This window comes from Falco rusticolus, chromosome 4, assembly GCF_015220075.1.
Source record: "Falco rusticolus isolate bFalRus1 chromosome 4, bFalRus1.pri, whole genome shotgun sequence".
NCBI classification, from domain to species: Eukaryota; Metazoa; Chordata; class Aves; order Falconiformes; family Falconidae; genus Falco; species Falco rusticolus.
In genome coordinates this window covers 111,597,498-111,614,703 of record NC_051190.1, presented here as the reverse complement: position 1 = coordinate 111,614,703, position 17,206 = coordinate 111,597,498, and the positions used below count along the sequence as shown (strand labels likewise).

The 17,206-nt window shown below is 45.7% G+C and overlaps 1 protein-coding gene across 2 annotated transcripts in view; it reads right to left on the bottom strand.

Moving 5' to 3' along the window:
- RAPGEF5 (Rap guanine nucleotide exchange factor 5) overlaps positions 1–14,953 on the bottom strand; it is a 164,774-nt gene extending 149,821 nt beyond the window's left edge. The window contains exon 1 of one of the 2 annotated variants that reach the window (XM_037383646.1): positions 14,713–14,953. In XM_037383646.1, coding sequence (XP_037239543.1) covers positions 14,713–14,901 — 189 coding nt within the window. In that variant the 5' untranslated portion in view covers positions 14,902–14,953. The remainder of the gene's footprint in view (positions 1–14,712) is intronic. The other variant, XM_037383645.1, reaches the window with a different exon arrangement.
- Between the last annotated feature and the right edge of the window lie 2,253 nt (positions 14,954–17,206).

The following is a 17,206-nucleotide window of genomic DNA, read 5'->3' as shown; positions in this document are numbered from 1 at the left end:
TTTTAAAGAAATACTCATTAGAACACATAAGAGAGAAGCAAAAGGACACAATGTGAACATAAGCATGCTTATCAGTTCTGTGAATCAGGACGTATAAAAGAAAAGTAGAATAGCCTCTGCATTACTCACAGCCAAAGTATAGCTGAGTGTATCCTGAACAAAGCAACCTCAAAGAGCCAGCAGAATGGTCTGCTGGTGCCACAGTACAATCAGAGGAAAGGACTCACACATCACCGCCTTTCTACAGGGTCACATTTCCACCACCCGAAGACCATCACACTGGCAGCCAGTGTTAGGAAAAAGTACATTTGAGGAACTCCTGGCCAGCAGACCAAGCAGCAGCTCACGCATTCCCTGTGCTACTTGGAGCTGCATCTTCCTTGCCGTACCACAAAAAGCACTGTGCAAGGCTTTCCCAGGGTCCTCCTTTACATATCCATGTAAAGCAGGAACAGAGAACCGAGCCACCTTCCTCTGCTTCACCAGATCGTCTTCACCCAAAGATTCTTGAAGGGGTGCTTTGTCCCATGGAAATAAAAGCACCAGAGGTGAAGACTGACCACATTTTTTCCCTTCAAGGGACAAATAGAATTAACTCTCTTCCTCTTTAATATTCTGCATCATAGCCAATGCTTGCAACATTGATCACTTCAATATTCTGTTATGCTCCTTCCACTTGCCCACTGTATCCTGGTTACCAGCCCACCCAGATTTAAAAGTCAGTAATAAATATCATTTTAAGTCAGTAAATGTTTTCTGACCTATGCAAAGCAGGAGGTGGGAGACAGAAGAGAAGGGGGAAGATGGAGAACTGCTGTCTTTAAAAGTTGGTTCAAGCAACATGCCCATAGAAGATGCTAATTTGTTACAGAATTTAGACTGAAATCAGGGAAGCAAAATGGTCCCGAAGATTAATATACTGCAGTAATCCCCACCGCAGTGACTGATCTGTCAGAGACTAGCAGAGATGCTCTGTATATGTTTCTATAAACATTAACAAAAAGCAGGACATCAGTGACATCCTAACAGTCTGCTGTGATGCTCAGTCTGCCCTCATCACTTTACCAAGGAAGCCTGGCCCAGCCTGCATGCCCTACCAAAGCAGGTAATACCTGTTCAGACTCTTCCAGCCCCTTTGCCATGACAATCGCAAAAGTCCATCCAGCTCAATCGCTCATTCTGCAGCAAGGAGACCCAAGCCATTGGTTAAACTCTGGCACTAGAGCAGATTGATGGCAAATCACCACTTAGTGTAAGAGAACTTCATTTCGAGATACACTGTCTTCAAAAACCAGTTGATTTTCACCCCAATCAACTTGCCTACTACTCCATCCTTTCCCACACCAGCTTTTGAGAGATGACTTCAAACCAGTTGTTGTCTCAGTGGAATCACCACCACAAACCACGTGGCTTTTCACCTATGCCAGCCTAAGCCTATGGGATAACGTATCGATTTGATCACCTCTCAAGAGCCAAAAAATAACTGTAGCAAAATTAAACAGAGTTTCAGCACCTTCTTGGTATGCAGATACACACATATAGACTTCTTCAAAAAGCAAAGCTTGCAAAAAGATTAGAAAAAGTTAACAAAAGTTTTTTCACCTCTAATCTATTTGTTGCCTTTTCTCTGTGCAATGCTGTAACATCTGCTGTGGGCATTGGACACACGAGCAGAAGTTAACGGGAGAGGGCCTCTAGGACACTGTTCCCGGTCCATAAAGCCTTGCTTTGGAATTCACCTCCCTGCTCCTTCCACCAGAATACAATCAAAAGATCAGATGGGTTCATGAACAACAGAGTAATGGGAACGGGAACACTCTGGGGTTTGGAAGATTACACAGGAGGTTTGTTTGCATGTTTTTAGCGTGCCTCATGCTTGTTGACATTTTTAACTTCTCCACTTGTGCCAAGAGATAACAATGACTAAGTTAGGAGGGAAAAAGTCATGGTATAAAGAAACAAACAAACACATACTGATACTGGAGTTGGCTCAGGCTGAAAAGATGATGACTCACAGACCCTCAGTATTTAGCTTTGTTTCTGAAAGTCAGATAACCAAGAACTGCTAAAGCAAGGGATGAAGATTCAGTCTGTTTTCTTGGTTAACTCAAATAAAAAAATTAAAAATCAGGATTCTTGGTCTGGAAGTCTCACAGAATTTACCATTATTTCAGTGACAGGACAGTTTTTAACTCAGGTTTATAAAAATAAATTATTATTGTCTCTGGATAGCTTCTTTGGAATTTTTTAATTTATGTAATGTTTCCTTATCCACTCCCACCATCCTGCCATAAACTGTCCTGTAACATGTTTTGCTACTAATAAGCAACAGAAGCAGGTCCTTTTCTACAGCCACAATAAATAGATTCTCAAAGACAGTAAGTTTCCATTGTTTTTAATAAGACCATAGCTTTGATTTAATTGCAGTGTTGCTCTGTTAGCTACACTTTGTGCTTAAATAACAAAGTCCACTACAGGAACATTTTGTGCCTCTGTTTTTAACAAAGGGCTTTAGAAGATTAGGGAACAGCTGTCTGTAATGTGACATTCTTCAAAAATCTTTGCTGATTTACCTGTTATATAGTTTTGTTCCTAGCAGCAGTTTTGCCATAAAGTTGTCTAAGCAGAAAAACAGAAAACAAACAAAAAGGAACAAAACGTGTTTTTCCCCTCCCTGCTCACTCTGATGTATTGGACAGGTAGCTGCTTCTTAACATTGTATTCTCGACTCTGTCACTGAAGTTTTAAAAGAAAATCCTGATAGTAGCATAGCTCTTGCAGAGCCATGCTCAGAGATTATTTGACAGAGTTGTTGATCACTAGTCAGTATAGAGCCTTCCGAACAGTTGCCTGTCCACCCACTGAACAGGAGCTTCACCAGTCATGAATACTCTTACATTCCTTACCAGAACAGGAGAGCCTTCGACACACCATGTTGTAACAAGGTCAAGGCTGACATGATACTAGCTGGTTTTCTTATATGTTCAGAGACCATCTAGACAGTGATACTCCACAGTTGTACCTCCAACTTCAGAGGTAGTATAGACACCCTAACACACAAAACTCCTCAAAAGAAGCTAAAGCAGTCTTTCCTGGAGAGACAAAACATTGTAGTTGATCAAGCAATAGCAAAGTAATAAAGGACAAGAATGGGATTAAAGAGGCTGTTTTCATTAAGAACAGGAAAATACCAAGATGCCCACATGCCCCAATGTTATATTCTAGGCTAAATGATGTTTAACAAAACAAAGCATATGCGATTTTGGTTGGTCACAATCAGAAGTCTATAAACAACTTCAGATGAACCTAGTCAAGGTAGGTGAGTGGACAACTCCGTGTTAAATTATGTTTATCCACATCAAATTCAAAGTAACACCCATGGAAGGAAAAAAAAAAAAACTGACAACTTACATGGTTGTAAATTAACTATAACAGCTTAAAGAAAGCAACCTGGATGGCTGTGAAGACATTTCCGTCAAGAACTGATCTGTGTCACCAGGAACTCTAAAACAATAGCAAATTGTTGGATGAAAAGCCTGTGTGATGGAGTGAGGGAGGAAACTGCACAATCTATGTATATCAGCAGTGCAGTCTCACCTAGAATATTACATTCAGCACAAGCCATCACAAGTTCAAAGTGACACTGCAGAACCAGAGTTCAAAACAAGGTGAAATTAAAGGTGGGATAGGGTCACTGAAATTAAAGGTGGAATATTCAAAACTGAACAAAATGAAATGCTTCATTAACAACAGAATAAAACAAAACACATTTTTCCTTCCCCTGTAAAGTCATTACCACCAAACCCCACACACAAGCTCTGTAAATGTAAGTTCCAAGGTGAGTCTGAAGCCAAAATACTAGCCAGATTCATTAAAAGCCTGGATTTGTATATGTGTGACATGAAAAGCTGCAACTAGAATGGTTAATGGTAACAACGCCCAAGAATCACCATATAAAGTTCCCCTGGTTATTTGAAACCAGAAAAAAAACAACAATGTGGAAGGCAGACTATACAACACTGGCCCACACGCTCTCTTGAAAGCACAAGAAATTTATATTTGTGGATAAAATCATTACCTGTTAGGTTAACTTTAAAACTTACGGAGATAGGACCAGGTGAACCATAATCTTGACCCACTACAACATGGTTTTTATCTGCATTAGCTTACTCTGAAATAATTGTTTTGCTTTTTAATAAAACCTCTACCAGTATAATGTAAATATTTATTGCCACATTGAATTGCAAATGATCAACTCAAAAATGGGAATTTTAAGCAGAGCTTCAGATAAATTCTCAGTTTATGCATACACGGTAGAAACTGTGGACAGACATCTCAATGGAAAAAAAACCACCAAAAAAACAAAAAACCAAAAAAAGAAACAACACTCCTGCTATTCAGCTTGGGGACTCACCAGTTTTAATGCATGTCCTGGCAACCTGCGAGACCTATTGATTTGCAGCCATTCATTCAAGTGCAGTGAAAGCCATAATTAGATAAACAGCTTTGGTAAAACTAATCTGAAACTCATTTGTTTTGGGACTGTCTGTTTAACGAGATAAAACAAGAAATTAAATACCTGCTGAATGTTCCTCTTTGCATCCTTCAACACAATAATAAAATTATAAATAAAGAGGTATACATTTAACTACCATTATTATCTTTTGTATTTTATGTATTTTGTTCCAGCAATTGCTGTCAAAGACAATTACAATTCATTAATTACTAAGCTCTAACAGGCTGACCAGTTTTATCAATCTCTTTCGTACATGTAGATACTGTGGAATCTAATCTTTTAATTAGGTCTTTTAATCATATGTAAACACTCTTTCAGCTGACTGAGTATAGCTCTAAGATGGTATGCATGGTATAAGTTTTTAAAGTATCAAAGTCCATTTTTTACACAATTACACCATTCTTTGTGAACAGAAGTTAAATTCTGGTTAAGTTTTCAAAAGTATTTATAAAGACTAAATCTAGCAGGGTTATTATATTTTGTTTCTTAACTTTCTTTTTTTTCCAAGAAAATGCAGAGGAAGACTACTTTAAAGAATTCCTATGCACAAATCAGTGCCAACATGGACAGATCTCACAGCTTATCCTTCTTAAGCCAAAACACACTTAAGCTTGGCATATACTGTGTCCTCACCTTTCTTCTTCGGCAGCTAAATACTAGATTCTGGTTTTGTTTCTTTAGGACTTGCATCTCCCGTAAGTTTGGCCTTCCTTAACAGACACCACAAATCTTGGTTCATCCTGCAACGCAGATTCAGCAGCAGACTCACAGCCCACCCCCCCACATTTACTTTTGCTGCCAAGAGGCTCGAGGCACTGCAAAAATGACAGACTGCAACAAAGCACTGGATTGTACGCAAGCTGGGACCCAGACCAGATCTAAGGGATTCTTTTAGCTCATTCCTCCAGCCATCCGGTAAACAACAGCTTTGTGACTTTCAGAGCTAACCATGCATGTGCATTGTTTTTCTCCCCTTCTTTCCATATTTTAAAGATCAATTCATGCATCACTGAAGTGCGTTCACCTATGGGATGAAATGGAGCATCTGTTTAACAGTGTGCAGTAGCAGTCTACGACAGCGAATGATTACCACATCCATCTCAAATTACAAAGTGTTTTAGGATCACTGGGTCTAACTCTCTTGGCCAGAACTTGGCCAGAAAACCACAATTAAATGCTTATCACCCTAAAAAAAAATAAATAAACAAAACCCAAACACCTGTTCTCCCTCCCCCAAGCCACATCATAAATTCTCAATGCTCACAAGTGGTCTGGATCTCAATTTTCTGTTGGGTTATTTTTTATTTGTTGGTGTTTTTTTGTTTTTTTTTAAATCAAAAATGCCGTACTTCCTCTGGTTCACTACTACTCAGTACTGACCTGCAGACTGCATACTGTCCACTGCATCATGAAGGGCACGGTTTGACATACATTTCTTTCACCAGTGGTATCACTGCAAGTAACCACTGCCCCTTGTTTGGCGCTGCTTGTTCCATAGTCCCAGTGATGATGCTGACACAAGGCCTGCAGAGATGCTCAGAAGGACCAGCTGCAGGAGAAGCTACCAAAGGATCATGACGAAGCACACATACAAAAGACTGCCAGAGAGGCTCTGAACTATTGCTTTCCTTACTGCTCTAACTCATGTAGCCCATGTGTGTCTTAGTCATATAAAGACTTAGGTATGAGATTCAAAAAGCAAGGAAAGAAAGGCAGCTCCCCCCAAATGAAGGAGAACAGGAAGTAAGTTGCATTCCTCACAATCAGTCTTTTAAAAAAAAGCAAACTAGAAATCATCTGACATTTTAAGCTTTAATGGGTTAATTAAGTTGTAAAACTGAATGCAAAAAGTCCTTAGTGGTGCTATGAATACAGCTCTACTGGTATTTATATAGACTGAAGGGATTTTTTCCCCCCTCAATCAGCGGAATATTTTCTTTTACACTGTAAAAAAATATATTGACTTTTAATCAGTTAGCCTGCTGTGTCCTCTCCAGGAAAATATCTTGTGAAAAAGGAATTCATCAGAGAAAACTGTATACTGTAAGATTTAAATATTAATTATCAGCCCTAGCATAATACAACAGCCAGAAGTAGATCATTTTACAAGGTCAGACTAACCCAAGTCAAACTGTAAGTTAACTGAGATAAAAGACATCATGACAGTTATGAATAGCTACTGCTTTCTACACCTGGAACTTGAAAATATTCAGATCCTGCTTCCATGGGTTTTAACTTTAGAGCCCCAATGACTTCATTTTTATCCTTAAACTTCTGCCAAAAGCACAGATACAATGAAAAATATTTAAATCAAAAGGTGTCACAGCTAAAGTTTATACAGCAGACACTAAGAAACAACCTAAAATATTCCACTGAAACAGATCCATGCATATGAACCCTACAGGATCTGCAAAGCAGCCTGATTTGGGGGGAAAAGAGGTTTAGGAGATTGTGCACAAAGAGCAGAGCAGTGTATGGATGGCCCGGCTAAGGCAGCCCTGAGGGACTACAAAAGAACCGGGCACTCTTGCTCTACCCAGAATTAGAAGGCGTCCCATTTTATTTTCAGTCCTACAGCACCATACTGAGCCCCAACCAATGCTAAGGCTCTTTTTCTAGGCGTGAGTATGAACCCCTAAGAGAAGAGGGCTCACATCCCAAGGAGACGACTGCCCGACCAGACCTCCAGCACCGGGGTGCCTGGTGACCAGGCACAGAAACGTGGCGAGACCTACCCAGGGTCCTGAGCAGCTCAGCAGAGGCACCCCAAAGTCTGCACCCTGACCCCCAGCCCTTCATACACGGGCTGTCGTACCCTGCACCCACCTGGGGCGAGGTGAAACCAGGGTGGACAGGGGCACTTCAGCTATTCTTGAATAAGCAAGTTACAGGGTGTAAGTATAAAGAACAAGCGCCTTGCTTCCCCATATGTGAAATACTACTTTAATCGTTACATAGTAAGGATAAATCTGTTTTATTACAATGGCTTTCTGTGAGTCAGGGTGAAAAGATGGCACATTCTGCTTTCCTATTTTTCTCTTCCTCTTTTAAAAAGCTATTGCTGTCTATTTTCAGCATTTCCATCAGCATAAAAATGCACAGCTTGTTTTGCAATTTCCTCACGGTGCAAATGGAATTCAAACCACTAGGGCCATACAAGTAACAACAGCTGAATACAAACCTTAATGGAGTTTGTCATAATTGTACAGGGCAGTGTTGTTCACTCATCCGGGCGGCTGGGAAATCTAGCGTGAATTAACCAATAATACCGGTTTGCAATCAAGCAAATTAAAGTATACAATTCCACAAAGTGAATTTTGTTTATCTCCCTTTAAACGTATAACTAAGGGGACAATCAGCTCACATTTAAATTGAGTCTTTCATCAAGATGTTACACTAGCAGAAATTTTGCCAATACTCGAATACACTCCTTTCAATTCCAGTGGAGCTGATCTTATTTCCTACATAGATTTCCTTGATAGGTTTCCAAGCCACACACAGCAGCATCACATCTGAGGATCAGCAGGCTACATCCCTTAGAAACAGAAGCAAAACCAAAAGTGAAAGTAGTGAAATCCTTGTCCAACCAGGATTACAAAAATGTGCAGGGGTGATCAATATTTTCTTTCAGAGTCCTTAACCCAATAATATTATTGGGTAATAACACCCAATAAATTGAAGGTGTTATTACCAACTCAAGAAAAGCAGCACTTAAAACACTGAGCATGGGCAAAATTAACTCAAGGTGTTTTCAGCTTGAGCTCAATTTGCAGTATGGGCAACAAAGACAAAACCGTGTTTCGTAGCAGCCAGCTTTGGGTCAGAGAGGGACTCACGAGGATATGCTCTGGCCAAAACGAGGAAAGGAAACAGAACCTGTCCCATAGCTTACAGCAAGCTGCTACATTTTTTCTGCAACAAGGGGTCAATGTCAATTTTATGCACCTTCCATGAGCACCAGCCGCATGATGGCACCTCTTCCCCATGCACTGGCAGTGGCACCTGCTAGTGCTGCATCTGGACCTTCACAGGGACGCTCCAAAGCGGCTGACATGTCAGTCCAGGCATTGCCAGCCTCATACCCAGTGCCAGAGTAAGACCACAGGCAGTGGACATCATCCTGGCAACCAGACTAATCCCCAGGCTCAGGGAGAAAAATAACTTTGCATTCTGCAAAACTTATTAGGTTACTTCCTAGGGCAGAAGAGTAGGCTTGCATTCCACTTCATTCAACTGTAGTTAATCAAACCCAGGCATAATTTCTCAGATGTCATAACACATGGGCTAATTAAGAAGTATTTTCAATTTAGTAATTCACTGAACACTGACTATGAAACAAATTATTATGCATATAAACACAAGGGACACTGAAATTCCCCATCAGCTACTGTGGTCACTGTCACTAAGCTATTTTATTCATTAATCAACATTTCAAGTGTCACCAGTCACAGACCTGGTAAGTGTGAAAGACAATTATCTTAATCAAATGTTTAGCAGGAATATATCATGAGCCTGATGACAATAAGAAAAATTCAAGACTACTTACCACAACTATTTTTGGTCACATAATAACTGCAAAAGTGACAGGGGTATTACATTACTGAGCAGAACCTCTACGGCAGTCTTGAAAGCCAAATGTCACCAATATCAATCAGCCTACTTCAATAACACTGCTGACAGTAAAACTCCCAACCAGTATTTTTGTGCACCGATTTCAGCCAGTACAGCATCTCCTACACACCGCACCTTCTTAGAGAAGAAGAAATTCCAAAATTAAAGCCTCTATAGTATATATAAACATAGGTACCAGAGCAACTGTTCTCCTGACTTTTTTTCTCTTCTTCTCATTAACAACACTGGTCAAATGAGCATAAAGGTGCTAATGAAATGTGTTGACGGCACAAAATTGGAGGCATTGTCAAAATAAACATAAATAGAATGGCATACGAGAAGATTAGGTGACTTCAAGAACTGGAATATTAGGGAAAAAGTGTAATTCAGCAGCATGAAATACAAGGTCACTCAGGCACTGCTAAGCTGAGGAGCTGCCAACAAGGATATGGACTGCTACAAATGTCAGTCATTGGTGGGAAGATTACCTGAGCACGAGGCAGATCTATATGCTTGGCTCAATAAAAATGTAACTATCAACCACCAGCATAACGTAGCCATGGAAAGAAGGACTGGAAATTCTGAGTATTTCCAGTAGTGAATTACTAATGTCCTGGCAAAACCTCATCTACAACGCTATGGTTTCCCTAATCACAGCATGAGTTGATTAGAGGAAAGTAACTTGAATGACATAAGCAACTGAAAGCCTCTTACAAGAGATGAATAAAAGTTGAGCAAAATGTAGGTTGAGAGGTTCAGATACTTCATTTAATTAAAACAGATTGCATATAATTTGATTTTTTTCCCCTGTCAAAGAAGAGTTGTCTCCAACAGCATGACAACTACTAGTGCCAGAATATATGATAGATATCTCTAATAGCTCCAACTCTCTGGCTATTTTCAGCTCAGGAACCTTCTGTGCCTGGTGAGGATTATGCATGTTCAATACATTTCTCTTCCATGAACTTCTCCAGTCTCCCCCTGAACTCATGTAAACTTTCAGCATCCATACCCCAACTCCTGTGGTTTATTTTCAACCCGTAAGCCTACAGTAAGTTTACATCCTGACATAGACACACAGCAAAGTTGTCACTCAGAACAGAGCTAAGGTGAAGACAGTCTGAGAACATTTCCCTGGCCGAAGACCTCCAGAAACCTCACAAGTCATTACAGGGTTTCAAAAAAGCAAGAAGTCATGGTATCTCTACAACTTCCAGCAAGCCAAAAGGCATGTCCCCTGGTGAAGGTTTGTACAGGCCAGCAAGTTCTTTCACAATATCAGAGTAATGGGGTTTGACACCATGATGTCCAAAAGGTTTTGCAGCTCCACTACTGTGACAGAGCAACATCCATGCTCACATACAACAGCATTTTGCTTGTGTGTAAACGTGAACATAGAAAGCAGAAGAGGTCGTTAAAAATGTGTGTGTCCGTGTGCGTATGCAAGGTAATTCCTCCTCTGACTTCTGAGCACTTCCCTGCTCTCTCAGGAGGCATCCAGTAGCTCCACTAAGAGTGCAGCGGAGTGCAGTGAAAGGAATTTTGGCATGATGGAGTGACTGCTGCATGGATGTGCCTGCAGGACCCCACAGCTGGCATTCTTGGTACTTCTAGGGGCAGAGACCCCTATTTCATCACTAATTACAAGAAAAAGGGGAGTGGAGGAAAACATCTTTGGCAAGCACCAGGAAGAACAGCAAAGACAGTACATAACCATGCTTACTACGTGCACGCTTAACACACACCTCAGGGAGGCAAGCTTGGAAACAGAAGGGTCCCATTTTCCAAAGATTTTGAGAAAGCATATGGCAGAGTGGAACGGTTCCACAGGGCACAGCAACCCACTGCAACAGAACCCTCCTCTGCTTCTGACACACAGACACAGCTACCACAGCAAAAGAATGGATCATTTTCTACGGCTTTATCCAGCAGAAACAAAGGAGCACCAAGCAGAGGATGAGGAGTAAAGCCCACACCTTGCACCTGCAGCCTAACCCCCAGTGCCATCTCAGACATCTGTGCTGCACCTGCCCTAAGACCAAATTTAAGAAAAAAACCTACCATCAGGGACAAGGCCAATGCCCAGTTCAAAGTTCAGGAGCTTAAAAAAAAAAAAGAAAGCACTGGGCTTCCCTAGCCAAGGAACTGGAGGTTGTTTTTACCTAAACGGCAGAAGCAGTACAGTACGGCTCCACAGCGCACAAACAGGCAAGCAGAACAGTTACTGCAGCTTTTCTACAAGGTGTTTTTCCACCCCTAAGTTCTTCACATGTATTAAAATTAAACATATCCCAGCACAGTAAGCCAAAAATACCCACTTGTACTCCAGGTTTTGGATTCACTGAACTGAGAGGGAGACAGTTATTTTGTTACACTACATTTTCATTTACCCCCATCTCTGGTCCCAATTTTTAGATAGTCTAGTGCCAAGGGCCAAGGGCTGAGGCACCCAAACAGATTTAAAATATTTATTCCACCCCATACTGGTTTGCAAAATGTATTCAGGCTTTTTTGGTATACTACTCTCTACTATTCAATGCTTTCCTCCTCCCTGCACCACAGGAAGTGGTTGAACAGCATGCAGTCGAGTACATCCTTAAAACAATTATAGCACCTTTAACACTTCCATTCTATTTTATTATCCATAGTCCCCAAGCATGCACACATGCAGATTATCCCCGCTTTATAGATGTGGACGCAAACTGCACTGCAGGCGGTCCCTCAGCAAGCCAGCATCAGAGGCAGACCCCCTGTTCAGGGGTCATAATATTTTTCTAGGAAATTAAACAAGCCAGAATTTCAGCTAGTCAGCATTTACTTGAAAACAGCTCACCTAAGTGAGCAACATTCCTGATGAAACCAGCTGGACAAATAAGACTCTCAGCTTGGTGTTTGAGCAAACAAAAAAGCACAAAGAAAAAGTCACCAGAGAGGAAGATCAGACTAAGTTGGGGTTTTGTTTTTTTTCAAAGGGATAGAGTGAAGGGAGATTTCATAAGCAAACAAAACCCTCCAAAAATTAACTTTGGATTAACTTGAAATATTTTGTTGAGGTGAAGAAAAAAAAAGAAAAGCATCTTTTTTCCATATTTGTTTTATTCAACCTTTCTCCAACCTTAATTTAAGACTTTTTTAATTTACAAGTTATGCTTAAAAGGGAAAGTATAAAAATGGAAAAAAAAAGCTGTACTTTATTACTCTGACATATCCTTTCACTCTCTCAAATACTGTCATTTTCAGGGTTCAAGTTATTCTCTACATTGAACAGAAATATGTGGAAAGTGTCATGCCCCTAAAATTCCATTTCTCAGTGGGGCGGAACGCATGTGCATGGAACGGCCAAGAATCACCACAGGGCACTAATGACAGAGCAGGCTGCTCCCTGGGGAACCGCTCGCGTAGGACAGACCCTTCATGCACCCAGGTGTCCACTTTGTTTCCAAAGGGAACAAGCAACACTAACATCACTACTGGACTCCTAGCACTACCTGCACCTCAGAACACCCCACTAGGCACTTGCATTGCTGAATAATTCCATCTGTGGGAGAATCCCTGCAAACCCAGATACAGTAGAGCACAGCAGTCCCATTCTCTACCCGGGACAAAGCCACCGGCAAGAAGGTCCTGCTGGAGCCACACAGCATCTCCACACAGCATCACCCAGCGATCCAAGATCTGCTGGGTTGACTTCAGACTGCCCTACAAACTCACCATCTTCTCTCCAGTCTTCTTCCTACCAGGACAGACAGTTCAAGAAAAACTCTGCAGTATGACCTACAGGGTACTGGGAGGCGAAGCCACAGATGACACCACCACTAAATCTGTCACGTGCTGTTTGCTGGTCTGTAACATGGTACATCAGCAATGACAGGCAGAGCCTCAGCTGGGACTGTATGAAGCAAGATGGGTCCAAGGCTTCAGCAAGCGCAACAGAGAGGCTGCCTGACCCAGGAGCTACCCAGGCTTCTCACCAGGGTGTTAACTCACACGCTCAAAATATTTACAGAGTAACAACTGCTGTACCAGTCACTTGTCAAATGCTTTCAGTAGTGGTATGAGGATAAACCTGAGCCTGCCCCGCGTGGCGTCTCCCTGAAGCATCACAAATTTGTTGTGCTAAACCAGTATTTCAGACCTGCCTGCAAACAAACACTGTTACCAGCAGTGGTTCCACACTGCTTCTTACCTCTTCACTGCACTCCACTCCTTTGGTAGTACGCTGTTAAAGTGGAACAAATGCAATGCAATTCAGAAAAGGACTCATCTTTATTGGAAGAAAGATATCAGTCATAAACATCCTGTTTGGGCAGGGCAAGACTTGGTTATTTAAAATTAACTGATTCCTGTTAGCTCTGTGTTTATATGGACAACTTGTTAAGTGGGTTACTATTTCACCTGAACAATAAAAATCATTAGGCATCTCCACACAGACTTGCTTGATTCTGTGGGTTAAGCTCACTTGAGGAAAGAAAGAAATCCAGAACAGGAACCTGAATCAAAACACTGCTCAGAAATAGCTATTATGCTGCAAATTCATATACTACCTTAATCTTCTATCTTCCTTGCCTGTATATCTTCTTATAACAAAGCAATCAGTCAGGAAGTCTGGCTTTAAATTCACACCCCACTGTATTTCACAAGAACTTCCCAATGCAGAGAAAACATTCGTTTACACGGGTGAAGTACTGCAAAGTGGATGAAGACACAGATACACACCACGCTGACTTCTCCCCACTAACTCCCTGCAGGGGCACTTATCGGTGCACCGAAACCACGGGGCAGCTTGCTTGATCCCGCACCTGGACAAGCCCACCCCCACGCAGGTAAACCCACTCCTTCATTTCGGCTACTCGGATGACGGGTTGCAGTCTAGTTTGGGCCCGCAAGTAAGGTTCGCCGTGCCTGGGTGGCGATCCCGATCCCACCCCGCCATGTGGCTCCAGTCACAACTGGGAGATTCCAGAGGCGTGAGGCGCTTCCCGGCGGCGGTGGTGCCACACCGTACCGCGGTGCCCGGCCTGCAGGGCCGTGCCACCAGCCTTCCTAGACGAGGGCGATGGCGTGCGCTGTGGCCGGGGATCTCCACGACGCCCACCGGCCCCCACGGCCGCAGCCCCGGCAGGCAGGCGCGATGGGGCCGGCCGTGCCCAGAAAGGCACTGCAGCGTCCACGCTGAAGTTCACGGCTTGAACTCGCGTGTGCACAAGCCCGGGCACACCTGCCCGCCGGCCCGCACCGGCGGTGCCACACGGCGGGGCGCAGGGGCAGCGCCACCCGAGGAGCGCGGCGGTGGGACGGGGCGCGGGTGCTACCGGAGCTGGCGGGGCCGGACCGCGGGCACCCCCCGCCCGGGGCTGCCGAGCAGCCGCCCCGCCGCACGATCGCCCGCGCCGCCGCCCGGCCGGCGGCCCCCGGGGAGGGCCAGAGCCGGCGGCCCGCGCCTCCCCCCCCCCCCCCCCCGCCGCGGCCCGGCCGGGGGCGCTGCGGGTGCCGCCCCGCCTGGCCCGGGCACCGCCGCTCCGGCGGGCAGAGCGGGGGGCGGCCCCGGCGGGGATGCTGCCCCGGGCGCCCGCAGCCTGACTCACCCGGCCGGCGGCGGCGGCGCTCTTCCTCCGCAGCGTCAGCCCGCTCCTCAGCAGCGCCGGCAGCTCCCGCAGCTTCTGCCGCAGCTGCACCGGCGGCGGCGGCTCGTGGGCTCCGCCGCCGGGGCTCCAGCTGCGCGCCAGCTCCGCGCCCTCACACGGCGACGGCATCTTCACGGAGCCCACGGCCATGCCGCATCCCTGCCGGGCTGCGGCGCGCAGACCCGCTCGCCCGCCCGCTCCGCCCGCCTTCCCCTCGCGTCGCCCCGGCCCCGCTCCCCCCCCAGGCACACGGGCGGGCCGGCGCGCACCGCCCGCACCCCGGCCCCCGCACGCCGCGGCCCCGCCGGGCGGGCAGGAAGGGCCCCGCCGCCGCGGGCAGCCCCGGGCGGCGCAGGAAGCCCGGCCGAGCCGCCACCGCTCCCGCGCCGCGGCTCCGGCAGTGGCGAAGCGCAGGTAATGAGGCGGGTGGAGGAGGCGCGGGCGGGAAGCGGCACAAAGTCCTGTTAACTCCTTTGCGCTCGGGGGCCGCCCCCGGCCGCCTCCACACCTGCCGGGGCCCGCGCCCGCACAGAGCCCGCGCAGGGGCCGGGCGGCGGCCGGAGGGGCTCGGGCTCGGCCCGGGGGCGGGCGGCCTCGGCTCCCGCCTGGAGGTTGGCAGGGCCGGGCCGGAGGAAGCCCCGAGCGGGTGGTGTGACCCGGGGCTGAGCCGGCGGGGCCGGGGGCTGCCCGCCAGGCACCCTGTGGTCCCCAGGGCTCGTTCGTGGCAGCAGCGGGTGAGGGCCTTCGCTGCGCCCTGCCCAGGAGGTTCTGACTCGGTGAGGTGGCTTTGGCCTCCGTGTGGGCACTGACGCTGGGGAGACGGCCAGCTCGCCTCGGGTGGGCGACTGGCTTCCAGTCATCCAGGTAATCCCTGGAAGGGAACCCTCAGTGCCAGAAATCGGTTCCTGTGCTCCTTGTGTGAGGAAGAAAGATACATGCAGGGCACTGGCCTGGAGCGCGGTGCCTGGAGTTACGGGGCGTTCTTTAGCCTCTGGAGCCTGGCCTTTCTACCTCGTGCTGCAGGTGTTGCTCTGCCAGGCTGGATTCTCATCTGTTTGGGTCAGAGAACTGGTTGTGAGGTGGGTCTCCCCTTACATATCTCTTCTGCCTCAGAGCTACAAATAACACTGACCTTGCTCTTCCAGGTTGAATTCCCCAGTGCCTAAATGTCTCAATAAATAACATTATAGTCAAGTTAGTTTCACAGACACATTACAGAAAGCTATTGGATTGTCCCAGCCGAGAGGTCCCATCGGTTTCAGGAACTGACCCTAGTACCCCTCCGGCTCTGCAGGGAACTGGCCTAACTATGAAACTTGACCTTGAAAAAAAAAAAAAAAAAAAAGGAATATTGTTTTTTCCACACTGCTGTCCTCCCTGAACCAGTTCCTCTGGTGGTTTCCACGCCGGTACCCATGGTGGAAAGAAATGGCAGATGTGCCCAACCTGTGTCAGGATGCCAAGACACAAAATAGCCCCTTCCAGCATCAGTGTGACACTGGGTTACCAGTCACTGAATGCAGCAGCAGTAGCCTGGCCTTTCAGGTGCGCTGAACCCGACAGCAGGCTGCTACGAAAACGTGATCCTGCCCACAACCCATGGATGTGTACTCCCTTCACATCTCTTCTGCAGGTTCTGGTAACCATCTGACTCTAGTCAGCTGATCAATCTGGTGGAAAAATAACACCTCAGAAAATAATGAATTTTCCATTGAGCAGACAGCTAAATTGATCCACCTTGTGACCACACAGCCACAGGATCGAGGAAGGCAGAAACCTGGAAGTGAGAGAAAGCAGAACTGTTCCTTTCAGCAGCCATCTGTCATTAAATCAGCTTAACTTCATCCTGTGCACATGACTTCATGAGCAGCACAAACCAGGCCAGCTTGGGTACTCATGAAATGGATAGGGTTTGCTCCAGCCACATTCTGCCACCACCTCCTTCCTGCTGGTATCAGCAGCCCTTGCCCATTACAACAGCCAAATCTGAGAAGTTAATAAAAAAAAAATTACATTTTTTTTATACAGAAAGTTGATACAAAAAAAATCAGCTATTTTAGTGGAGTGATATGGCCCGTCACATGATGCCTGTTGCTGACATAAGAGACAGAAAAGGGGCAGGAATGTGACAGCCCTAACTCAGATGAAAAGTGTGCTGCAGACCCCAAAACACCAAAGAGATCTGGGAGCCCAAGTTGGCAACACCAGCACCAGTCCCTTTGCAGTGGCAAGTGGGGTTGTGCCATAAAGGTGCTTTAGCCAAGGCTGCACTGCATAATCAGGTATGAGGAGCAGGACCAGCACTGGCTGTTCTGCGTGATGCCTCGTGTCCCGAACATTTCTACTTCACTTGACTCACTCCCCAACAGCCCTGCAATGTGGTTTTGACAGCTGTGTTGCCTGGCAGCCACTCTGTCACAGCTCAGGATGTAATTACGAGGAGAGGTGTATCTAC